The sequence below is a fragment of the Oncorhynchus kisutch genome, unplaced genomic scaffold (assembly GCF_002021735.2).
Source record: "Oncorhynchus kisutch isolate 150728-3 unplaced genomic scaffold, Okis_V2 scaffold1300, whole genome shotgun sequence".
Lineage (NCBI taxonomy): Eukaryota > Metazoa > Chordata > Actinopteri > Salmoniformes > Salmonidae > Oncorhynchus > Oncorhynchus kisutch.
Window position 1 is genome coordinate 87,501 of NW_022263245.1, and position 27,130 is coordinate 114,630.

Genomic DNA, 27,130 nt, shown 5'->3' on the forward strand with positions numbered 1-27,130 from the left:
TCAAATCAAATTGTTTTAGTCACATGTACCGAAAACAACAGACCTTACAATGAAATGCTTACTTACGAGCCCCTAACCAACAATGCAGTTTAAAAAAATAACAGACCTTACAGTGAAATGCTTACTTACGATCCCCTAACCAACAATGCTGTTTAAAAAAAAACAAGAATAAGAAATAAGATTAACAGTGTCAGTGGTCCTGTCTAGGTGTGTCAGCAGTCCTGTCTAGTTGAGCGTGTGTGTGTGTGTGTGTGTGTGTGTGTGTGTGTGTGTGTGTGTGTGTGTGTGTGAGAGAAAGAGCGAGAGCATGTCGTGTGTGTGTGTGCCTGTGTGTGTGGCTCCTCTAATGCAGTGAGACAGAGTGAAAATAAATCTGGGTCTAGAGCAAGAAGGACGCTGGCTCCCTTTCAGGACATATGTCCCACAACAGAGGGCCAGTGCCATCTCCCCCTGCCCTCAGTGATCCTCCATGGTCCCTACCAAGACTAGCCAGCCTTCCATGTCTGCCAGAGAGAACCTTAGCCTGGGAGAGTCTGTCTGTAAGGCAGTGGGGTATTCATGGATCAACCAATGGTTAAAGCATAGTCATGCAGGTAAACTATAGTCACTAGTGCTGTTACAGTAAACACTATGTTGCAATTCTGACTCTGAGTCCATTTTTCAGATGTATGTTTGGCAGAGAGGGATAAATACAGACACGTTTGTCAGTAGGAGAAAACCTTTCTGTTTCTGTCACTGCGACCACACCACTCCACATGCTGCAAGACAGAAATGTCACACAGAAAACAAACATTCCTAAGTACTGCTTTAAACTGGATCTATCACGACACAAGATGAGACCCAGATGCAGACACAGGAGGCATATGGTTGGAGTTTTACAATCTTTATTAATCCAAAGGGGTAGGCAAGAGAATGGTCGTGGACAGGCAAAAAGGTCAAAACCAGATCAGAGTCCAGAAGGTACAGAGTGGCAGACAGACTCGTGGTCAAGGCAGGCAGAACGGTCAGGCAGGCGGGTACAAGGTCCAGAAACAGGCAAGGGTCAAAACCGGGAAGACTAGAAAAAGGATAATGCAAAAGGCAGGAGAACAGGAAAACCGCTGGTTGACTTGGAAACATACAAGACGACTGGCACAGAGAGACAGGAGACACAGGGATTAATACACTGGGGGAAATAATCAACACCTGGAGGGGGTGGAGACAATCACAAGGACAGGTGAAACAGATCAGGACGTGACAGGATCTGCTTTAGCTGAATCAAAAAGGTAACACTCAACCAAACTGGATAACTGGTGATATCTGGTGAGGAAGGGCCTCGGCTGATATAGCTGTGTTCCTTGGTATCCTTGTACCATGTAGCGCCAGCTGTGTTATTTGTGTCAGAAGTCCTGTCTAGTTGAGTCAGTGGTCATATCGAGTTGAGTCAGTGGTCCTGTCTAGGTGTGTCAGCAGTCCTGTCTAGTTGAGTCAATGGTCCTGTCTAGGTGTGTCAGCAGTCCTGTCTAATTGAGTCAGCAGTCCTATCTAGTTGAGTCAGTGGTCCTGTCTAGGTGTGTCAGCAGTCCTGTCTAATTGAGTCAGCAGTCCTATCTAGTTGAGTCAGTTGTCCTGTCTAGATGTGTCAGCAGTCCTGTCTAATTGAGTCAGCAGTCCTATCTAGTTGAGTCAGTGGTCCTGTCTAGGTGTGTCAGCAGTCCTGTCTAATTGAGTCAGCAGTCCTATCTAGTTGAGTCAGTGGTCCTGTCTAGGTGTGTCAGCAGTCCTGTCTAATTGAGTCAGCAGTCCTATCTAGTTGAGTCAGTGGTCCTGTCTAGGTGTGTCAGCAGTCCTGTCTAATTGAGTCAGCAGTCCTATCTAGTTGAGTCAGTGGTCCTGTCTAGGTGTGTCAGCAGTCCTGTCTAACCTGGCCCGGGTATCCTGGAAGGATATTGACCTTATCCCGTCAGTAGAGGATGCCTGGTTGTTCTTTAAAAGTGCTTTACTCACCATAAGCATGCCCCATTCAAAAAAAATGTAGAACTAAGAACAGATATAGCCCTTGGTTCACTCCAGACTTGACTGCCCTTGACCAGCACAAAAAACACCCTGTGGCGTACTGCATTAGCATCGAATAGTCCCCGCGATATGCAACTTTTCAGGGAAGTCAGGAACCAATACACACAGTCAGTTAGGAAAGCAAAGGTTAGCTTTTTCAAACAGAAATTTGCATCCTGCAGCACTAATTCCAAAATGTTCTGGGACACTGTAAAGTCCATGGAGAATAAGAGCCTCTCCTCCCAGCTGCCCACTGCATTGAGACTAGGAAACACTGTCCCCACTGATAAATCCATGATAATTGAGAATTTCAATAAGCATTTCTCTACGGCTGGCCATGCTTTCCACCCCAACCAACAGCTCTGCACCCCCAACAGCTCTGCGACCTATATGCTCTCGTTGGCTGGTCCTCTCTACATATTTGTCGCCAAACCCACTGGCTCCAGGTCATCTATAAGTCTTTGCTAGGTAAACCTCCACCTTATCTCAGCTCACTGGTCACCATAGCAACAACTACTCGTAGCACACTCTCCAGCAGTTATATTTCACTGGTCACCATAGCAACAACTACTCGTAGCACACTCTCCAGCAGTTATATTTCACTGGTCACCATAGCAACAACTACTCGTAGCACACTCTCCAGCAGTTATATTTCACTGGTCATCCCCAAAGCCAACACTGCCTTTTGCCTCCTCCTTTCCAGTTCTCTGCTGCCAATGAGTGGAACGAATTGCAAAAATCACTGAAGTTGGAGACTTATATCTCCCTCACTAACTTTAAGCGTCAGCTGTCAGAGCAGCTTACCGATCGCTGCAGGGGTACACAGCCCATCTGTAAATAGCCCATCCAACCAACTACCTACCTCATCCCCATATTTGTTTTGTTTTTCTGCACTTTTGCACACCAGTATTTCTACTTGCACATCCTCATCTGCACATATATCACTCCAGTGTAAATTGCTAAATTGTAATTACTTTGCCACTATTTGTGAAGGTGGTAAATGACATTTTAATGGCATCGGACCGAGGCTCTGCATCTGTCCTCGTGCTCCTAGACCTTAGTGCTGCTTTTGATACCATCGATCACCACATTCTTTTGGAGAGATTGGAAACCCAAATTGGTCTACACGGACAAGTTCTGGCCTGGTTTAGATCTTATCTGTCGGAAAGATATCAGTTTGTCTCTGTGAATGGTTTGTCCTCTGACAAATCAACTGTAAATTTCGGTGTTCCTCAAGGTTCCGTTTTAGGACCACTATTGTTTTCACTATATATTTTACCTCTTGGGGATGTTATTCGAAAACATAATGTTAACTTTCACTGCTATGCGGATGACACACAGCTGTACATTTCAATGAAACATGGTGAAGCCCCAAAATTGCCCTTGCTAGAAGCATGTGTTTCAGACATAAGGAAGTGGATGGCTGCAAACTTTCTACTTTTAAACTCGGACAAAACAGAGATGGTTGTTCTAGGTCCCAAGAAACAAAGAGATCTTCTGTTGAATCTGACAATTAATCTTAATGGTTGTACAGTCGTCTCAAATAAAACTGTGAAGGACCTCGGCCATACTCTGGACCCTGATCTCTCTTTTGAAGAACATATCAAGACCATTTCAAGGACAGCTTTTTTCCATCTATGTAACATTGCAAAAATCAGAAACTTTCTGTCCAAAAATGATGCAGAAAAATTTATCCATGCTTTTGTCACTTCTAGGATAGACTACTGCAATGCTCTACTTTCCGGCTACCCGGATAAAGCACTAAATAAACTTCAGTTGGTGCTAAATACGGCTGCTAGAATCCTGACTAGAACCAAAAAATTTGATCATATTACTCCAGTGCTAGCCTCTCTACACTGGCTTCCTGTCAAAGGAAGGGCTGATTTCAAGGTTTTACTGCTAACCTACAAAGCATTACATGGGCTTGCTCCTACCTATCTCTCTGATTTGGTCCTGCCGTACATACCTACACGTACGCTACAGTCACAAGACGCAGGCCTCCTAATTGTCCCTAGAATTTCTAAGCAAACAGCTGGAGGCAGGGCTTTCTCCTATAGAGCTCCATTTTTATGGAACGGTCTGCCTACCCATGTCAGAGACGCAAACTCGGTCTCAACCTTTAAGTCTTTACTGAAGACTCATCTCTTCAGTGGGTCATATGATTGAGTGTAGTCTGGCCCAGGAGTGGGAAGGTGAACGGAAAGGCTCTGGAGTAACGAACCGCCCTTGCTGTCTCTGCCTGGCCGGTTCCCCTCTTTCCACTGGGATTCTCAACCTCTAACCCTAATACAGGGGCTGAGTCACTGGCTTACTGGGGCTCTCTCATGCCGTCCCTGGTAGGGGTGCGTCACCTGAGTGGGTTGATTCACTGATGTGGTCATCCTGTCTGGGTTGGCGCCCCCCCTTGGGTTGTGCCATGGCGGAGATCTTTGTGGGCTATACTCGGCCCTGTCTCAGGATGGTAAGTTGGTGGTTGAAGATATCCCTCTAGTGGTGTGGGGGCTGTGCTTTGGCAAAGTGGGTGGGGTTATATCCTTCCTGTTTGGCCCTGTCCGGGGGTGTCCTCGGATGGGTCCACAGTGTCTCCTGACCCCTCCTGTCTCAGCCTCCAGTATTTATGCTGCAGTAGTTTATGTGTCGGGGGGCTAGGGTCAGTTTGTTATATCTGGAGTACTTCTCCTGTCCTATTCGGTGTCCTGTGTGAATCTAAGTGTGCGTTCTCTAATTCTCTCCTTCTCTCTTTCTTTCTCTCTCTCGGAGGACCTGAGCCCTAGGACCATGCCCCAGGATTACCTGACATGATGACTCCTTGCTGTCCCCAGTCCACCTGGCCGTGCTGCTGCTCCAGTTTCAACTGTTCTGCCTTCTTATTATTCGAACATGCTGGTCATTTATGAACATTTGAACATCTTGGCCATGTTCTGTTATAATCTCCACCCGGCACAGCCAGAAGAGGACTGGCCACCCCACATATGCTCTCTCTAATTCTCTCTTTTTTTCTCTCTCTCGGAGGACCTGAGCCCTAGGACCATGCCCCAGGACTACCTGACATGATGACTCCTTGCTGTCCCCAGTCCACCTGGCCGTGCTGCTGCTCCAGTTTCAACTGTTCTGCCTTCTTATTATTCGAACATGCTGGTCATTTATGAACATTTGAACATCTTGGCCATGTTCTGCTATAATCTCCACCCGGCACAGCCAGAAGAGGACTGGCCACCCCACATATGCTCTCTCTAATTCTCTCTTTTTTTCTCTCTCTCGGAGGACCTGAGCCCTAGGACCATGCCCCAGGACTACCTGACATGATGACTCCTTGCTGTCCCCAGTCCACCTGGCCGTGCTGCTGCTCCAGTTTCAACTGTTCTGCCTTATTATTATACGACCATGCTGGTCATTTATGAACATTTGAACATCTTGGCCATATTCTGTTATAATCTCCACCCGGCACAGCCAGAAGAGGACTGGCCACCCCACATATGCTCTCTCTAATTCTCTCTTTTTTTCTCTCTCTCGGAGGACCTGAGCCCTAGGACCATGCCCCAGGACTACCTGACATGATGACTCCTTGCTGTCCCCAGTCCATCTGACCGTGCTGCTGCTCCAGTTTAAACTGTTCTGCCTTATTATTATACGATCATGCTGGTCATTTATGAACATTTGAACATCTTGGCCATGTTCTGTTATAATCTCAACCTGGCACAGCCAGAAGAGGACTGGCCACCCCACATAGCCTGGTTCCTCTCTAGGTTTCTTCCTAGGTTTTGGCCTTTCTAGGGAGTTTTTCCTAGCCACCGTGCTTCTACACCTGCATTGCTTGCTGTTTGGGGTTTTAGGCTGGGTTTCTGTACAGCACTTTGAGATATCAGCTGATGTACGAAGGGCTATATAAATAAATAAATTTGATTTGATATTGGCCTATTTATTGCCTTACCTCCTTACTTCATTTGCACACGCTGTATACAGATGTTTCTATTGTGTTATTGACTGTACGTTTGTTTATCCCAGGTGTAACTCTGTGTTTTTTTGTCTCACTGCTTTGCTTTATCTTGGCCAGGTCGCAGTTTTAAATGAGAACTTGTTATCAACTGGCCTACCTGGTTAAATAAAGGTGAAATATATACACATGTTTAAATGGTACCAGTGTGGAGGCATAGATGTACTGTATCTTTCTCCCACCATACTACAGGTATGAAGGCTCTGACCTGGGAATGGTATGATCTGGATCTAAATCCATCTCTCTTTTCTCAGGAACTGGAGCTGTCCAGCTGTTTCAGTCCTCCATATACGCTCTTCAGAAAATATTCTATGGGCGACTAAAAGAGACGCACAACAAATATATAGGGGCAATAGATTTATCCAAAAATCTTGGAATGATTAGGCTACACTGATGATGATTCTATCTGTCCAGCAAAATCAACAATTTATTTGAGAAACCACAATCTTTTGGGTAAGACCCTTCAGACCTTAGTACACACTTCAGTTGATAGCCAATCACAAGTGAAGTGTGCTTCCTTCAGCCCCTTGTTAGCATAATGATTGTATTAATCTGCAGATTTACACTTGAAGCCAAATGGCAGTTCAAAACTGAAATGCCAAAATGCCAAAGCCAATAATAATGAAGCATTTGCTTTATATTGAATTGCCATTGTCCTCCATGAGAGGCTGGGTATTTGCACATGCCTGAGACAGTCGAGACGGCCATGATGACTATGCACTACTCTACCAGGCAGCTCAGTATTAGTATTCTAGTCACAGACGAGGGAGGGAGAGAATGAGGGAGAGGAGGAGAGGAAGGACGAGGGAGAGAAGGGGGGCACAAGCAACATAAGCTATTGACTGCTCCTGCATTATCTTGAAAGCACAGAGAGTGATTTTCCACAAAAGAAGAAGCAGTCTCTCTTCTGTCCAACAGGTTAAGGCAAGTTGACAATAGTTTTAATTGTCTGAAATGCAGTGGACCAATTGAATTGCAACAACAAATGGCAACAAGCTGAATTACTAGCACAGGTGACACTGAAAAGAGCATAACAAACAACACTGACAGATAAAAATATAATTGAAAGTTTGTGTGAGCTTGGAGTAGCTCTCAGTAATGGGACCTGGCATGTTCTTTTGGTTAGAGTTGATTGAGGCAGACACTTCTACGTCTCTCTCTCTGTCTCTCTCACTCTCTCTCTCTCTCTCTCTCTCTCTCTCTCTATCCTCTCTCTCCCTCTCCTTTTCTCTATCTCTCTCTCCCTCTCCTTTTCTCTCTCTCTCTCTCTTTCTCTCTCCCTCTCTCTCTCATTTTCTCTGTCTCTCTCACTCACTATGTCCCTGTACAGTTCTCTCACTCTCCCTACAGCCTCCTGCTAGAAACACACTCTGTCAATCATCCTATGTGTGATGTGTTTATTAACAAGATGATTCTTAGCAAGATAACTCTAGACTGTTCTGACTTAGAATATGTGGACAACTATAAATACCTAGGTGTCTGGCTAGACTGTAAGCTCTCCTTCCAGACTCACATTACGCATCTCCAATCCAAAGTTAAATCTAGAATTGGCTTCCTATTTCGCAACAAAGCCTCCTTCACTCATGCTGCCAAACATACCCTCGTAAAACTAACTATCCTACCGATCCTTGACTTTGGCGATGTCATCTACAAAATAGTCTCCAACACTCTACTCAGCAAATTTGATGCAGTCTATCACAGTGTCGACCCAAACTGTACTGTGCTGTCTCAGATATTTTCATTTCACCTTGTCCTTTACAGAATGGTTCTACTTTAGCAACAATGGTGGATATGTAACCAGCTCAGTAAAGCTCTAAAGCTCAGCTCAGCTTTGTTCAGCTCAGTTCGGTTTAGCTCAGCTCAGTTCGGTTCAGCTCAGCTCGGTTCAGCCCAGTAGTTTGAAAAGGGAAATAGACATTGAACATTTTGGCATGAATAGAAATCTCTTGTCCCAGTTAGTTTTTTATTTACCTCAGTAAGGTCATATATATGGTTTAGGCATTGATGATCACTGTCTTGTCTGTATAATTATGATCTACAGTAACATCTTCTTCCACATGAGTGTGGATGAAGGGAAAGATACGAAGGAGAGGAGGCATATTTAGACTATTGAGTTGCACCCCATCATGACCTTAAAGAGTCCATCCTGGTTAGGGTGGGGTTGACAGGAAAGGAGTGATAGCTCGGCAGAGGACTACTGAAGAGCAGTGACACACACACAAACACAGACACACACACTCTCTCTCTCTCTCCGAGTTTCACTGCCTTCAACGTCAAATCGATTTATCCTCTGTGACCTTTCTAAGCTAATGAGAGTCATTTCACGCAATTCCCACCTTCTTCCCACAAGGCTCACTGCTTACTGGTCTGTGAAAGGACTTTCCTACGGGTCTAATGGAGACCCAGTCAACTTCACACACAATACCAAAACCAATACAACATGAAATAAAACACAATACATTTCTGGGTACAGTACATGACCTATAGGAAGCAGAACATACTTCTGACTGAAACAAGCACCCATTTACTGCTATATAGATATTTATTACTATATTCATTATTATGTCATTTGCTCAGCGCCTTCGAATTGTATTGGTCACATATACGTGATTAGCAGATGTTATTGGTCACATACACGTGATTAGCAGATGTTATTGGTCACATACACCTGATTAGCAGATGTTATTGGTCACATACACGTGATTAGCAGATGTTATTGGTCACATACACGTGATTAGCAGATGTTATTGGTCACATACACGTGATTAGCAGATGTTATTGCGGGTGTAGCGAAACGCTTGTTCTTCTAGCTCTGACAGTGCAGTAATATCTAACAAGTAATATCTAACAAATTACACAACATAAACCCAATACACACAAATTGAAGTAGGAATTAATTATATACTGTACATATGGACGAGCGATGTCAGAGCGGACTAAGATACAGTAGAATAGTTTCAAAAACAGTATATACATATGAGATGAGTAATACAAGATAGGTAAACATTATTAAGTGAATGAGATACTGTAGAATAGTATAGAAAACAGTATATACACATGAGATGAGTAATGCCAGATATGTAAACATTAAGTGACTAAGATACCATAGAATAGTATAGAATACAGTATATACATATGAGATGAGTAATGAAAGATATGTAAACATTATTAAGTGACTAAGATACAGTAGAATAGTATAGAATACTGTATATACATATGAGATGAGAAATGCCAGATATGTAAACATTATTAAAGTGACTAGTGTTCCATTCCGTGGCCAGTGATTACTAGTCTATGCCTATAGGCAGCAGCCTCTAATGTGCTAGTGATGGCTGTTTAATAGTCTGATGGCCTTGAGATAGAAGCTGTGTTTCAGTCTCTCGGTCCCAGCTTTGATGCACCTGTACTGACCTCACCTTCTAGATGATAGCGGGGTGAACAGGCAGTGGCTCGGGTTGTTGATGTCCTTGATGATATTTTTGACCTTCCTGTGACATCGGTTGCTGTAGGTGTCATGGAGGGCGGGTAGTTTGCCCCCAGTGATGCGCTGGGCAGATCGCACCACACTCTGGAGAGCCTTGCGGTTGTGGGCGGTGCAGTTGCCGTACCAAGTGGTGATAAAGCCCGACAGGATGCTTTCAATTGTGCATCTGTAAAAGTTTGTGAGGGTTTTAGGTGACAAGACAAATGTCAGCCTCCTGAAATTTAGCCTCCTGAGGTTGAAGAGGCTCTGTTGCGCCTTCTTCACCACACTGTCTGTGTGGTCCATTTCAGTTTGTCAGTGATGTGTACGCCAAGGAACTTGAAGCTTTGATTGATCCCTCTCTCATATTCATCCAAACCAGTGGAGTGAGTCAGACTCGCCTGAGATTTTCGGTCACCGTGGTAACATCGCCTTGGGGAGCACTGTCCCAACCCAGAAGAAATTAGCCATTGTGATGAATTGATTTCTCCCTAACCCTTTAACCAACATCTCTGCAGGGATCCAAATCATGATGACAGTTAAAGAAACACATCTGACATTTCTGGAATTATCTGTTTTCCTTTGGTGTCAGGATCATTGTTAGCCTCCAATACATACAACACATGTTTTGTATTCACAGATAGTTCTGGATGAGAGCGTCCGCTAAATGACTAAATGTAAATGTGTGTCTTATAAGAGCTGGTTTGGAACAGACACTTATTCTTAGGTATCTCTTGATGTTGTTGGCCTATTTGAAGTGCTGACTGTGGGGCAAAGCCTTTGAACCTGACCTTCTAAACCCATTTTATGTTGAGAGATCTGTAGGGACCCTTAAAGGCTGAATATCCATAGTTCTCTCTCTACTTACACATTAGAGACTCTGCCCTGCAGCCTCACATTCTCTGTATGTCTCTTTCTCTCTCTACCCCTTCCCTTGCTCTCTTTCTCTCCCTCACTCCCTCTGTATCCTCTTCTCTTTCTTCCTCCAGAAGTTGATCCTTCCCTCCCTCTTCCTCTCTTTTACACACACCACAGAGTCTTTTCCCACTGCCCAGTGACAGAGCCAGCCGCACAGCGCCTCTCCCTGGCTTTAAAGCACTCAGACTCTGTTTCATCCTGCCTCATTCTGGACACTCATCTCATTCATCTGTAGTTTATGCTTTGTACCATTTGAGTCCTCTCACATTCTCTGTGGGGGGGGGGGGGGGGGGTAAGAAAACATGGTTCATATTCAATCAAAAAGAAAAGAAGGGCTAAATGGTCATACAAAGTGTTGCACAACGTTTTAACGAGTGCAAGGCTGTAGAGTGTGGTCATCCGCAGTGCTACTTGAATCATTTAGAAGGATCAACTATAAACACAATTTATTATAACAATATGATCATCTTTAACAAAACTGGCAAGCATTGGTGCTCTTAATCTCTGTACACATCCAAACACAATCTGAACCAAATCCTCAGATTGATTGAAATATAATCCCGAGCACACTTTCTATATTTGGCCAGCGCTTCTGGTGCAGTGATTAAACTACACACTTCAGTTTCCTGGCAGTGTTGATTTAACTCTGCTAGAGCAAACACACCTCCATTCACACTGGTGATGAACTGTTTAGCATGGCAGGTATTCAACTGCATTGTCTATCAAACCTGAGAATATATTAGATAACAATTCACCTGAGTAAGGCCCTCGTTCATGTACTTTATCTGGTTGTCTAAAAGGAACCAATGAACTGAGAGGTTGTAGTTATGACGGTGTGTGCCACATGATGTATTCTTTAGGATGATCAGCAGTGAACACTAGTTCCTATAACATATTTACTGGTAGAAGAGGAATGGAATCAAGAAATACATCAGAAAACAGATCAGAACCTTTGACAGGGGTGTTCAAATCTTACCCTGCGATGTCCGTACAACTGCTGCTTTTCTGTTCAAAAAGGTGCTATCTAAAACCTAAACGGGTTCTTCGTCTGTCCACATAGGAGAACCCTTTGAAGCATCATTTTTGGTTCCATGTATAACCTTCTTGGGTTCCATGTAAAACCACAAAGGGTTCTACATGGAACCAAAAAGGTTTCTACCTGAGGTTCCTCTATGGGGACAGCTGAAGAACCCCTTTGGAAACCTTTTTTCTAAGAATGTACCTGAAAATGACTTGCACCCACCTGGTATCCCAGGTCTAAATCAGTCCCACTTCCTGATTAGAGGGGAAGAATGAAAGAAAAGCTGTGGAACTGGCTTCGAGGTATAAATGATCATTTGAGGGACCTATACTGAGCATTAATGCAGCACTAAGCATCATTTCAGTTAGTTAGCTTGGCTAGTTCTAGTCAGCTGATACAGCTAACCTGCATACTGTACACATGATACAACACATTTAATATACAGCAGTTACCAAACACAGTCCTGGGGACCACTAACCTTCTGTTTGTTATTCCCTAGCACTACTGTACACAGCTCATTCAAATAATCAAAGCATGATGATGAGTTGATTATTGGAATCAGCTGTGTCGTGTTAGAACAAAACCCTAGGACTGAGTTTGGAAACACTGAAGTACAAGGTAATAAACTGAAGAACATACAAGGTGATAAACTGAAGAACATACAAGGTGATAAACTGAAGAACATACAAGGTGATAAACTGAAGAACATACAAGGTGATAAACTGAAGAACATACAAGGTAATAAACTGAAGAACATACAAGGTGATAAACTGAAGAACATACAAGGTGATAAACTGAAGAACATACAAGGTAATAAACTGAAGAACATACAAGGTGATAAACTGAAGAACATACAAGGTGATAAACTGAAGAACATACAAGGTGATAAACTGAAGAACATACAAGGTGACAAACTGAAGAACATACAAGGTGATAAACTGAAGAACATACAAGGTGATAAACTGAAGAACATACAAGGTGACAAACTGAAGAACATACAAGGTGATAAACTGAAGAACATACAAGGTGATAAACTGAAGAACATACAAGGTGATAAACTGAAGAACATACAAGGTGATAAACTGAAGAACATACAAGGTGATAAACTGAAGAACATACAAGGTGACAAACTGAAGAACATACAAGGTGATAAACTGAAGAACATACAAGGTGATAAACTGAAGAACATACAAGGTGATAAACTGAAGAACATACAAGGTGATAAACTGAAGAACATACAAGGTGATAAACTGAAGAACATACAAGGTGATAAACTGAAGAACATACAAGGTGATAAACTGAAGAACATACAAGGTGACAAACTGAAGAACATACAAGGTGATAAACTGAAGAACATACAAGGTGATAAACTGAAGAACATACAAGGTGATAAACTGAAGAACATACAAGGTGATAAACTGAAGAACATACAAGGTGACAAACTGAAGAACATACAAGGTGATAAACTGAAGAACATACAAGGTGATAAACTGAAGAACATACAAGGTGATAAACTGAAGAACATACAAGGTGATAAACTGAAGAACATACAAGGTGACAAACTGAAGAACATACAAGGTGATAAACTGAAGAACATACAAGGTGATAAACTGAAGAACATACAAGGTGATAAACTGAAGAACATACAAGGTGATAAACTGAAGAACATACAAGGTGATAAACTGAAGAACATACAAGGTGATAAACTGAAGAACATACAAGGTGATAAACTGAAGAACATACAAGGTGACAAACTGAAGAACATACAAGGTGATAAACTGAAGAACATACAAGGTGATAAACTGAAGAACATACAAGGTGATAAACTGAAGAACATACAAGGTGATAAACTGAAGAACATACAAGGTGACAAACTGAAGAACATACAAGGTGATAAACTGAAGAACATACAAGGTGATAAACTGAAGAACATACAAGGTGATAAACTGAAGAACATACAAGGTGATAAACTGAAGAACATACAAGGTGATAAACTGAAGAACATACAAGGTGACAAACTGAAGAACATACAAGGTGATAAACTGAAGAACATACAAGGTGATAAACTGAAGAACATACAAGGTGATAAACTGAAGAACATACAAGGTGATAAACTGAAGAACATACAAGGTGATAAACTGAAGAACATACAAGGTGACAAACTGAATAACATACAAGGTGATGAAGTGAATAACATACAAGGTGACAAACTGAATAATATAGAAGCTCTCTCTGTATTGTCCCTGCTGTGTTCTGGCACTAGCAGTCTCAAGAGTTTGCCAGTAACAGTCTATGGGGGTCTAACAGTAGCAGTCTCAAGAGTTTGCCAGTAACAGTCTATGGGGGTCTAACAGTAGCAGTCTCAAGAGTTTGCCAGTAACAGTCTATGGGGGTCTAACAGTAGCAGTCTCAAGAGTTTGCCAATAACAGTCTATGGGGGTCTAACAGTAGCAGTCTCAAGAGTTTGCCAGTAACAGTCTATGGGGGTCTAACAGTAGCAGTCTCAAGAGTTTGCCAGTAACAGTCTATGGGGGTCTAACAGTAGCAGTCTCAAGAGTTTGCCAGTAACAGTCTATGGGGGTCTAACAGTAGCAGTCTCAAGAGTTTGCCAATAACAGTCTATGGGGGTCTAACAGTAGCAGTCTCAAGAGTTTGCCAGTAACAGTCTATGGGGGTCTAACAGTAGCAGTCTCAAGAGTTTGCCAGTAACAGTCTATGGGGGTCTAACAGTAGTAGTCTATGGGGGTCTGCCAGTAGTAGTCTATGGGGGTCTACCAGTAGCCGTCTATGGGGTCTACCAGTAGCAGTCTGGGGGTCTGCCAGTAACAATCTATGGTGGTCTGCCGGTAACAGTCTATGAGGGTCTGCCAGTAGCAGACTATGGTGGTCTGCCAGTAGCAGTCTATGGGGTTCTGCCAGTAGCCATCTATGGGGGTCTGAATGTAACAGAACACTGAGCAGTAACAACACAGGAACCCACCGCTGAGTTGAGGTCTTATTCAGTGCTGGCAAGGGTTAATGGTAATGCCACCTGCCAACCTCAGAAATATGGTGTCTTTCTCAAAGCAAAGCCTGGATCCAAGGCTGGGCTGGAGCAGGTCTGAGTTATTGCTCTCTGCCTGAAAACAGGGGGCTCAGGGTGAGCGATGCTACTTTATGCAGACCTCAGCACTGGCACCTACAAGCCCCATCGTGCTTTAGTCAAGCTTCACTCACCCAAAGAGAGAGAGAGAGAGAGAGAGAGAGAGAGAGAGAGAGAGAGAGAGAGAGAGAGAGAGAGAGAGAGAGAGAGAGAGAGAGAGAGAGGAGCAGGGAGGTAGGAGAGAGAGGGTGAGGAGTGAGAGAGGGAGATGAAAGATGTTAGGAAGTGAGAGAGTAGAGCTAAAGACAGAGATATAGAGGAGGAGGGCAGTGAGAGAGTAGAAGAGAGAGACAGAGAGAGAGAGAGAGAGAGATGGGAGGTGGGAGGGAGAGAGGGAGAGAGGGAGATGAGAGATGGTATGTAAGAGGGAGAGAGAGAAAGTAGGGAGAGTGCAAAGAGAGAGGGACTGTGAGAATAAATAAAAAGAGGTGGTGAGATGGAGGGAGGATGAGAGAAAGAGAGAGGTGGGAAGGAGGCGTTTAATTACTGGTAAAATCATCATTAGTGTAGGACATTGTTTTGTTCATGAGAGAGCTGCAAGTATAGAGGAAGAGTAATAATGGAGGGATGTAAGATAGAGGGGGACAACAAGCAAGGGAAATATAGGAGATAAAACTGTCAGAGAGACAGATAAGAGAGATCCAGGTAGGTAAAACAGTCAAGTAAAGGAATAAGTGTTTGTCAGGTGTTGACAGACAGAGTACCCAAAACAGGCACCCTGACTGTGACAGTGCATCCTAATCAAACGGATTTGGATTGGTGGATTGGTCCAATAGCAACCTGATGTGAGATTATGCAGAGATGGAGGATCAAACAGCGGTATGCAAATGGTGAGCTGTCAGACAAGACATGTAGTCTGGCATACCAAACTAGAACGTCGCTGTGCTCAGTATTCAAATCCACTTCCTGAGGGACAGAGGCTATCATCTTTCCCCATGTATAAATGTGTTTGTCATGTTTGCATGTAGATTTATTTTTTATCAAAGCCTTGCATGGTTATGGTATTTATTTTTAGGTAAGACATATTTTTGATACCCCCCCTCCTTCATATTCCAACCCCTTTAGACAGAGCTGTGTCCCAAGTGGCACTCTATTCCTTTTATAGTGCACTTCTTTTGATCAGGGCTCTCTGATCCAAAGTAGTGCACTTTAAAGAGAATAGGGTGCCATTTGGGACGTTTCCTAAATTTCACACCCTGTTCACATACAGTATCTCTATTCCAGGTAATACAGTCATTTTCACTTCACACTCACTTCTATGCTAAATACCTTATTTCTTCCCTTGCCAATTAAAAAGCAATACTGTTAATATAACTTGTGGGTTTTCAGTGAATTTATGCAAATCACAAAGCTCATCTGCATTTCTCAGCAACAAAATAGTGATCAAATGAAGATCCTACCTTTGTAGCATGAGAGCACTGGCCCTTGTGAAATGAGTGGGTGGATGGAGAGAAATATAGAGCTCTAGAGGCTCCTTTGATCAGTTTCTCACACGGGATCATGGGAAGTGGCAACAACATATGCTCAACTCTGCTGCTGCGTCAATAATGAGATATATCAGTGTATATCAGAAATAGACACACAAAAATAAAGAGTATTTCAGTGACTGCTTATACAAGAAGGACCAATGAGGAGGAGATGGAGATGACATAAACTCATGGTTTGACAGTTGCTGCTGTAAGCAACAGGCAGGGTAGTCACCAGAGAAGCATGCTAGAATGGACAAAATAATAATAAGCAAGCATGGTTTCTAGGGTTAGGGTTTGGGTTAAGGCCAATCCTAGACTAAGGGTTAGGGTTAGTTATCAAATCTGCATTTGTGAATAGAAGGCATTGTACTTCCGTCTTCTCCAGCATGGCCGGATAGTGATGACCCACAGACATACAGTAGTTCCACGGCTACACTGGCTCACCACAGGCCCTAGTCTCATCTTCACCCAGGGAAGATTGTGTTCACTTTGACATTAGAGCCATTGATCCACAGTCTGGTCGATACTCCCCATATCATCTATAGCTCATTTCCATGGTACCTTCTCTTGTCTGGAGAATAGTGACTCCATTCCAGGGCAGCATTCCAAATGGCACCCTATTCCCTACATAATGCTATGGGCCCTGGTCAAAAGTAGTGCACTATATAGGGAATAGGGTGCTATTTGGGATGCAGCCTAAGAAATGACAATAATAGAGTTGTCTCTACACAAGACATGCAGACACAAAACATGCAGACTAAGAGATGACAATAATAGAGATTTCTGCTGTCTCAGCAGACATCTCTATTATTGTCATCTCTTAGTCTGCATCCCTTGTGTCTGCATGTCTTGTGTGGCTGTTCCGGAAGCCCAGACTCGACACAATCTGATAACTAATCAACCTTCTGCATTTTCAAGTATTTTGGTGGCAGCATCATGTTATGGGTATGCTTATCACCAACAGGGACTACAGTTTGTCAGGATCAAAATAAATGTAAAGGAGCAAAGCCTAGGTAAAAAGTGCAGAAAACATGCCTCAGTCTTCTGAAAACCTAAGCCTGGGATAGAGTTGTATTTTTCAGTGGGACAATGAACACATTAAAATACCAAAGACTTAAATCTCCTTGAAAATCAGAGACAGGGTTGAATATTGCTGTCCATATTTTGATTCCCAACAAAACTTACAGAGCTTGAGCAATGGATACATGTTGCCCTAAGGGTTGGTAGAATCTCATTAGAAGTGATTTACAGTTGTAATTGCTGCCAAAGTTGCTTCCACCAAGTATTAACTCTGGGGTGTAAAGACATACAGTTGAAGTTGGAAGTTTACATACACTCAGGTTGGAGTCATTAAAACTCGTTTTTCAACCACTCAACCACAAACTATAGTTTTTGCAAGTTGGTTAGGACATCTACCCCAGCCTACTAGCTGCCACCGATCCCTTTTCTTTTTCGTTTGGTTTTGTCCGTCTTGTGTTCACCTGTGTCTAGTTTAGGCTAATCAGTGGGGTATTTAATCTCGCCCTGCCCGCTAGGTTTTGTGTGGGATTGTTTGTTTTACTGTCGTTGGCTTGGGTTGCGTTTTTCCCTGTTAAGCAGGTTTATTTCACGGGACTGTTTTTCCTGCACGTTAGTTTAGTAGAGGAGTGTGTTCCTCTGTTTTCGACTAGACTGCATTCCTGTTTTCTAGTGGCTGCTTTTGTGGTCCTCTACCTGTTGTGTTGGTGGACTAGTAAATAAAATGCCCTTCTTGAAATTCTTGCTCTCCTGCTCCTGACTCCACACCCACTTCTCCTAGGGAGATACTGACAGAATCCCGCACCAAAAAAATCATGGAGTCAGTAGGAGCGGATACACCCTCCGTGTCCATGGAGTAGCGTTTCCTCCAGCATACCACCGTTTTACACCGTCTGGGGACGGCTATGGATCAAGTGATGGCGAGAATGGAGAGATGGGAGAGGAGCGGCCTCCCTACCCCGTCTTCAGCCACTTTCCAGCCTGCACCACCACCTTCTCCGGCGGCATCCGGACCCAGCGGGATTCGGCTCGCGCTCCCGAGGGAGTACGATGGGATGGCTGCCGTCCCAAGGGGTTCCTGCTCCAGCTGGAGCTTTACCTGGCAACCGTTCCCCGACTCCCTCGGGAGGGGAGAGTGTCAACGTCCTCGTCTCCTGCCTTTCGGGCAAAGCCCTGGAGTCGGCCAACGCGATCTGGGAGGGACCCTTACCCAGAGTTCACCCACGGCTTCCGGGCTGTGTTCGACCACCCACCGGAGGGCCGAGAGGCGGGTGAACGTCTGTTTCATCTGAGGCAGGAGACGAGGAGCGCACAGGAGTTCGCGCTGGAGTTTCGGACCCTGGCTGCTGGCGCAGGGTGGAATGACAGGGCCCTGATGGACCACTAAAAGGTGCAGCCTACGGGAGGACGTCCGCAGGGAGCTAGCTTCTTGAGACACCACCCTCACTCTGGACCAACTGATAGACATGTCCATCAGGCTGGACAACTTGCTGGCTGCTCGCGTGTGTCCAGATCGGGTCCTGTTCGTTCCACCTCCCAGCACTCCCACTACGACACCCATGGAGTTAGGGGGTGCTGCAGCTAGGGCGACCGGAGGAGGAGTCTCCTCCTGCACCAGTTGTGGTTGGAGAGGGCACACTGCCGACCGGTGCTGGAGGAACTCGTCTGGGAGTCGAGAGGGCAGACAGAGCACTGCTCGGACACCCCAGGTGAGTCAGCACCAGGCTCACCCAGACCGCATTGCGGCCTTGCGTAATTGGCCGACTCCGACCACGGTAAAGGAGGTGCAGCGGTTTTTAGGGTTTGCCCATTACTACCGGAGGTTTGTCCGGGGTTTTGGGCAGGTGGCTGCTCCTATTACCTCACTGCTGAAGGGGGGGCCGGTGCTTTTGCGGTGGTCAGCGGAGGCGGGCAGATATTTTGGTCGTCTGAAGGCTTTGTTTACCGATGCTCCCATATCAGATCACTGTGAGGTACAGCTACCAGCTGCCTCTCTTCGCCAGTGCGATCAAGGCAATGCATGGGGCGCGCTTCTTCACAAAATTGGATCTTAGGAGCGCTTACAATCTGGTGCGTATCCGGGAGGTGGACGAGTGGAAGACAGCATTTAGTACCACCTCAGGGCACTATAAGTACCTTGTCATGCCGTACAGGTTGATGAATGCTCCATCCGCCTCCATCTCCACCCCTGACATGGAAATGCGGTACCCTAGGAAGGAGACAGACTGTTGGAAGAACAGACATTTCTCAGCCTTGACGTACAGGTCATGCTCCAACAGTCGACCAAGAACCCTGCGCACCAGGAACACATGCTCGGTTCGTGTAACGGAGTATATCAGAATGTCCTTGATACACCACTACACCCTGCCCGTGCAGGTCCTGGAAAATCTCCTCAACAAAGGCTTGGAAGACTGATGGAGCATTCATCAACCTGTACGGCATGACAAGGTACTTATAGTGCCCTGAGGTGGTACTAAATGCTGTCTTCCACTCGTCCACCTCCCGGATACGCACCAGATTGTAAGCGCTCCTAAGATCCAATTTTGTGAAGAAGCGCGCCCCATGCATTGCCTTGATCGCACTGGCGAAGAGAGGCAGCTGGTAGCTGTACCTCACAGTGATCTGATTTATACCTCGATAGTCTATACACGGGCGCAGACCTCCATTCTTCTTCTTCACAAAAAAGAAACACAAGGATCCCAGGGATTCGGGGACATATATTTCCATAGCCGCTGTCTCCTCCTGTGACAGAGGATACACGTGACTCCTGGGAAGTGCTACGTCTACCAGGAGATGTATCGCACAATCCCCCCGTCAATGGGGTGGAAATTGAGTCGCCTTCTTCTTACAGAAAGCGAGAACCAAATCGGCATATTGTGCACGATGTGCACGGTGGAGACCTGGTCTGGACTTTCCACAGTAGTCGCACCAATGGAAACCCCTACACACCTCCCTGAGCACTCTCGTGACCACCCCTTGAGAGCCCCCTGTGCCACGAAATAGTGGGATCATGATAGGACAACCAGGATAGGCCCAGCACCATGGGAAACGCAGGAGAATCAATAAGGAAGAGACTGATTCTCTCCTTGTGACCCTCCTGCGTAACCATGCTAAGTGGAGCGGTGGCCTCCCTAATCAGCCCTGACCCTAATGGTCGACTATCTAGGGCGTGCACAGGGAAGGGAAAATACACAGTAACAAGGGAAATCCCTAAACTATGGGCAAATGAACGGTCAATAAAATTCCCAGCTGCGCCTGAATCGACGAGCGCCTTATGCTGGGAAGAGCGCCTTATGCTGGGAATGCGGGGAAAACTCAGGAAATTTGATAAACACATACATGTGGGCAACAGGAGGCTCTGGGTGAACCTGGTGCCGACTCACCTGGGGTGACACGATAGTGCCCTGCCTGCTGCCTCGACTCCCTGAGGAATCCCTGCACCATCTGTGAACGCAGAGGGCACACTGCTGGTCGGTGCAGGGAATGGCCCCTCCTCCGTTCTCCCTAAGCGCAGCTCCATGGGCGTCGGAGCGGCGGTGCTGGAGGATGGAACTGACAGGCACCGATCCGGACGTCCGCGGGTAGCCGCGGGTAGCCAGCAGGTTGTCCAGCCGGATGGACAGGTCCACCAGCTGGTCCAACGTGAGGGGGGTGTCTCGGCAGGCCAACTCCCGACGGACGTCCTCGCGCAGACTGCACCGGTAGTGATCGATCAGGTGTCTGTCGTTCCATACCGCACAAGCGAAATCCTGCGCACTCCTTGTCCTCTACCTCAGGTGGAACAGACGTTCACACGCTGCTCGACCCTCAGGCGGGCGGTCAAGAACTCTGCGTAATGGTCCAATGCTGCGTCTCCTTCTCTCCATACGGCATTTCTCATTCCAGGTCTTTGCCTGAGAGACAGGAGACGAGGGCGGACACACTCTCACGTCCTGAAGGAGCCGGGTGGATGGTCACCAGGTAGAGCTACAGCTGGATTAGGAACCCCTGGTATCCGGCAGCCGTCCCATCATACTCCCTCGGGAGCGCTAGCCGAATCCCGCTGGGACTGGGTGAAGGAGGGCTGGACAGTGGGGCCTGCTGTAGTGGGGCTGGCGGAGGTGCTGGACAACCTCCTCCTCTCTCCCAACAATCCATCGTTTGCAGCACGCGATCCATGGTGGTGCCCAGATGTTGCAACATGGTGGCGTGCTGCTGGACGCGCTCCTCTACTGCCACAGGGAGGGCGTCTGCTCCTGCTGACTCCATTCCAGGTGAGTAATTCTGTCATGCGTTCTGTGTGTAGCTGGTGTAGAGGAGTCAGGTCGCAGGACAGCAGATATGAGTAAATAAACTTACTTTACTCAAAATATACAAATGCGATACAATAAAGAGAGCCCACATTAACGGACCGTACTACATACAAACAATTACTCACAACCAGACATGGGGGAACAGAGGGTTAAATAATGAACAAGTAATTGGGGAATTGAAACCAGGTGTGTAAGACGAAGACAAACGCCGCCCGAACAAGGAGAGGGACCGACTTCGGTGGAAGTTGTGACTGTGGGCAGAACTGAAAAAACGTGTGCAAGCAAGGAGGCCTACAAACCTTACTCAGTTACACCAGCTCCGTCAGGAGGATTGGGCTAAAATTCACCCAACTTATTGTGGGAAACTTGTGGAAGGCTACCTGAAATATTTGACCCAAGTTAAAGAATTTAAAGGCAATGCTAATAAATACTAATTGAGTGTATGTAAACTTCTGACCCACTGGGAATGTGATGAAAGAAATAAAAGCTGAAATAAATCATTCTCTCTACTATTATTCTGACATTTCACATTCTTAAAATAAAGTGTGATCCTAACTGACCTAAGACAGGGAATTCTTACTATGATTAAATGTCAGGAATTGTGAAAAACTGAGTTTAAATGTATTTGGCTAAGGTGTATGTAAACTTCCGACTTCAACTGTACGTAATCAAAGCGTACACTTTGAAAATGTTAAGCAGGTTGTGTAGATAAAAAATGTAATTATTCCTTTTTTATATTTAATTTTAAGTCAGCAAAATGTGACAACTGTGCAAGGAGTGTGTAGACTTTCACTAGGCACTGTAGGTGTGTATATGTGTCCTTCAGCAGTCATAACCGCAGACAGACAGGCAGGTGGATGTCAATGATAAGGCCCCTGCAAGTTCTTGCAGCAACTAACAACAGCTCTGAAAGAACCCTGTTCTTTGGCCGAAGTGTTGGTAAAAAAAAACCACAGCAGTAGAGATGAGTGTACAACTTCCTTTAGAGCCCTTTAAGGAACCAGGGCTCTGGTCAAAAGTAGTGCACCAAATAGGGAATAGGGTACTATTTGGGACGCACCCCATGAATTCTCTCAAACGGCTCCTGTCACCAAACGTTATATTTATTCTGGCAAAACCTTTCAAAAGCTAGTTAGTGTAATAACAGAGCAAAGCTGTCCAGATGTTATCAGGGCTGATGTATCAACTCTTTATGGATTAGGCTCATAAGGAGGAAATATGAGGAAACGTTACATCTGTTTTTCAGCTTTTTCTGTAAAATGTGGTAAACACAGAAACCAAACAGACATGACACACAGAAACACTAGACTCAAGACAATGGGATGACACTGTTCGTCAGTTCCTCTCCTCTCGTTAGTATGTATGTTTGAGATTGACTGACTATATTGCAGTCGGACTGCTCGGAATCACTGATCGACAAATTCCCTAGCATCCTGGAAAACGACTCATTATGTGATCAAGATGAGTGATTCTGCCCCTCGCCTTCCTCAAACTGATCCCTTTGAACGTGCTAATTTATTGCAAGGTCCGTTTGTCCATGTGAGTTGTGCAACCCCAAACTGTCACCTTTGATCCTGAACAGGACTGACCTTTGACCTCTGAGGAGAACTGGGCAGAGTGTCGCGTCGCGAAGAGCTGTAGCTCTCTGTTCAGGTCGCACAGAGTCAGATCGATGTCCCACGACCGCAGTCCTGTTAACACACAATAACAAATGTAGCATGATGCACTACATGACCCATAATGCTCTATAACTATACAACAAACACATTATTGTTGGAGTGGAGGGGCCTGTCTAGGGTCTGATTTCTACTGCGTGACCAAATGAACATGACCCTGCTGGTTGTTATTTCTCCTTGGCACTGATTGGTAGATTTCTACTAATAGGCTGGAGAGGGCACACACCTGTCTTTCACCATCTTAATCAACCACTGAATCAAAGGCATGGAATAAAAACCATTAAACACCATGGCCTTCGAGCACTGAGATGATAACCCCTAATGTACAGTAACATCGGAAAATGACTGGGTTGGGAAATAACCTCTTGTAGGAAGATGATTGTTATTAATATTAGCAGTTATATGATGAACCTTATTACGCCCCCTATAAACAGTGAGCTACTCAGTATGCAATCTGTTTCCCTGAATGATGCCAGTTCTTATTTAATAGAGTGTCTATTTGGTCAGGAAGAGACATCAGGGCAGGGTTTGTTTTTTGTCTTGATTGGCCAGTGTGTTGCCTCCATGGACAACCGTATTCTGTTCAACGACCCGTCACAGTTTTCTCTAGAATAATTTATCATCATATTCACATCATGTTTTTTTGTCTGGAATTATTTCCTTTCATCTATATTCCAGTGTTTCAGATAACCCAGTAGGGCCTACTGATTGCACATTTGAAAATTCTTAGTTATTCTAGCCAACTGCAATAACTATGGAGAATAATCCATTGCAAACTATAAAGAGTAATTCAGCCCTTTATTCCAGAAACCATTCAGGATATCACATACAGTAGAATAGTTTTGTGTTCCGTATTGCTATATGCAGCCATATAGGGGGCTATACATCTGGTGCAGTGTCCTCTATGTATGCATTACCAAACAGCTCTGTTCAATGTGAAATCCAACCCACTCATGCTGCAGCCTACGTTTGAGATGTAGGCGTCATCTGCTCCCTTTTAGATCCGCTGCAACGGATGAATTAGATGACAATATTCCTAACAAAGTCACAGCTTGTTCTAAAAAACTATTTGGTTTGACTTTTGTCGTACATTTGAATATTGCAAGTGCAGGCCAATGCATAGGGGTCAAGCCTCTGACATTTAAACAAACTACGTTTTTACATAAAACAAAATCTTTGTGGGCAATCTTGAACTTCAACAGTTTAGAAAGATGTGTAAAGACTTATAATACCCAGTCAAGTAGCCCACTCACCCTGTATTATGTGTTTTTTGGCAGACTGAAGGTGGTGGTCCGTTGAGATTTCTCCGATAACTATCAGCATATAAAATCTCCCGTGGTTGAACGGCGGTCTGGTCCTATGGTGCTGTCCACGGTGAAAGGGTAGGGCGGGCTCGCACTGCTCCTCCGGCTCTCCTGGCGCTACAGAGAGCGATGCTGCTGCCACGGGGATTTCCATGGCAACAGCACGACGAGTGGAAGCTGGGTCCTTTTCCATCTCCATGACAACTGCATCCGGTGGCAGCACAGTGCATGAGGGATGGCTGGGGGGAGGACCAGTGGGTGTGGCTTGTGAGAGGGACGCGATTTGATTGGTGCAGGGTTATGTGGCTATTTGATGTCACAGCATGCCATTGGCCAAATCCGACATAGGGATTATGATAATATTTATCAAGTTTATCTGAATCGACTGTCTTGCATGGGTAGTGGTTGTGATGATGATGATGATGATAATGAATATGATGAGGAATATGATGATGTTGATGATGAGTGGTATACCACATGGTCCTCCTCATTTGTTACATCAATAAGTTAGTTAACATAGTTAAGTTCCAAAATACAAAATGGGTCAAATAAACATAGCTGTAAACCACCAGCATTAGGCCTACTACAACTAGTGCTGTAGTTTCCTAATAGGCCTACTACAACTAGTGCTGTAGTTTCCTAATAGGCCTACTACAACTAGTGCTGTAGTTTCCTAATAGGCCTACTACAACTAGTGCTGTAGTTTCCTACTAGGCCTACTACAACTAGTGCTGTAGTTTCCTAATAGGCCTACTATAACTAGTGCTGTAGTTTCCTAATAGGCCTACTACAACTAGTGCTGTAGTTTCCTAATAGGCCTACTACAACTAGTCCTGTAGTTTCCTAATAGGCCTACTACAACTAGTGCTGTAGTTTCCTAATAGGCCTACTACAACTAGTGCTGTAGTTTCCTAATAGGCCTACTACAACTAGTGCTGTAGTTTCCTAATAGGCCTACTACAACTAGTGCTGTAGTTTCCTAATAGGCCTACTACAACTAGTGCTGTAGTTTCCTAATAGGCCTACTACAACTAGTGCTGTAGTTTCCTAATAGGCCTACTACAACTAGTGCTGTAGTTTCCTAATAGGCCTACTACAACTAGTGCTGTAGTTTCCTAATAGGCCTACTACAACTAGTGCTGTAGTTTCCTAATAGGCCTACTACAACTAATCCTGTAGTTTCCTAATAGGCCTACTACAACTAGTGCTGTAGTTTCCTAATAGGCCTACTACAACTAGTGCTGTAGTTTCCTAATAGGCCTACTACAACTAGTGCTGTAGTTTCCTAATAGGCCTACTACAACTAGTGCTGTAGTTTCCTAATAGGCCTACTACAACTAGTGCTGTAGTTTCCTAATAGGCCTACTACAACTAGTGCTGTAGTTTCCTAATAGGCCTACTACAACTAATCCTGTAGTTTCCTAATAGGCCTACTACAACTAGTGCTGTAGTTTCCTAATAAGCCTACTACAACTAGTGCTGTAGTTTCCTAATAGGCCTACTACAACTAGTGCTGTAGTTTCCTAATAGGCCTACTACAACTAATCCTGTAGTTTCCTAATAGGCCTACTACAACTAGTCCTGTAGTTTCCTAATAGGCCTACTACAACTAGTGCTGTAGTTTCCTAATAGGCCTACTACAACTAGTCCTGTAGTTTCCTAATAGGCCTACTACAACTAGTGCTGTAGTTTCCTAATAGGCCTACTACAACTAGTCCTGTAGTTTCCTAATAGGCCTACTACAACTAATCCTGTAGTTTCTAATAGGCCTACAACTAGTCCTGTAGTTTCCTAATAGGCCTACTACAACTAGTCCTGTAGTTTCCTAATAGGTCTACTACAACTAGTGCTGTAGTTTCCTAATAGGCCTACTACAACTAGTCCTATAGTTTCCTAATAGGCCTACTACAACTAGTCCTATAGTTTCCTAATAGGCCTACTACAACTAGTCCTGTAGTTTCCTAATAGGCCTACTACAACTAATCCTGTAGTTTCTAATAGGCCTACAACTAGTCCTGTAGTTTCCTAATAGGCCTACTACAACTAGTCCTGTAGTTTCCTAATAGGTCTACTACAACTAGTGCTGTAGTTTCCTAATAGGCCTACTACAACTAGTCCTGTAGTTTCCTAATAGGCCTACTACAACTAGTGCTGTAGTTTCCTAATAGGCCTACTACAACTAGTCCTGTAGTTTCCTAATAGGCCTACTACAACTAGTGCTGTAGTTTCCTAATAGGCCTACTACAACTAGTCCTGTAGTTTCCTAATAGGCCTACTACAACTAGTCCTGTAGTTTCCAAATAGGCCTACTGCAACTAGTCCTGTAGTTTCCTAATAGGCCTACAACTAGTCCTGTAGTTTCCTAATAGGCCTACTACAACTAGTCCTGTAGTTTCCTAATAGGCCTACTACAACTAGTCCTGTAGTTTCCAACTGAAGTTGTTTCTATTGAATAAATAGGTGTATTTATATCCCTGTCTCTGGATGTACCACCAGGAGATGTTTCCAGTAGGCTGCCATACTGACACTTCTTTGTTCCCTCCCTGAACACAATAACCCTTCATCTGTGCAGAGACGTTCACAACAAAAGGCCTCAGAGACAAAGCTGAATAGAATATGCTTTTGTATAATGTTAATGTATTTCATTATCTCCTAAAATAGCTGGAAAATAACCAAATTAGCTACAGAGGGGAAAAGATGGCATGAAATTACCAGAAAATTGGAGAGTGTTCATTGAGTTCTCCACTTGCCATGTTTTATAACAGGAAACTCGTTGTTGTGGGACATAAATGATCTTGAA

General features: G+C 44.5%; 1 protein-coding gene across 1 annotated transcript in view; it reads right to left on the minus strand.

The window, feature by feature from the left end:
• LOC109877578 (microtubule-associated protein 1B) overlaps positions 1 to 24,516 on the minus strand; it is a 59,153-nt gene extending 34,637 nt beyond the window's left edge. The window contains 2 exon segments of the mRNA XM_031818232.1: positions 22,940 to 23,041; positions 24,280 to 24,516. Of these exon segments, the coding sequence (XP_031674092.1) occupies positions 22,940 to 23,041; positions 24,280 to 24,484 (307 nt within the window). The 5' untranslated portion in view covers positions 24,485 to 24,516.
• Positions 24,517 to 27,130: the final 2,614 nt, after the last annotated feature.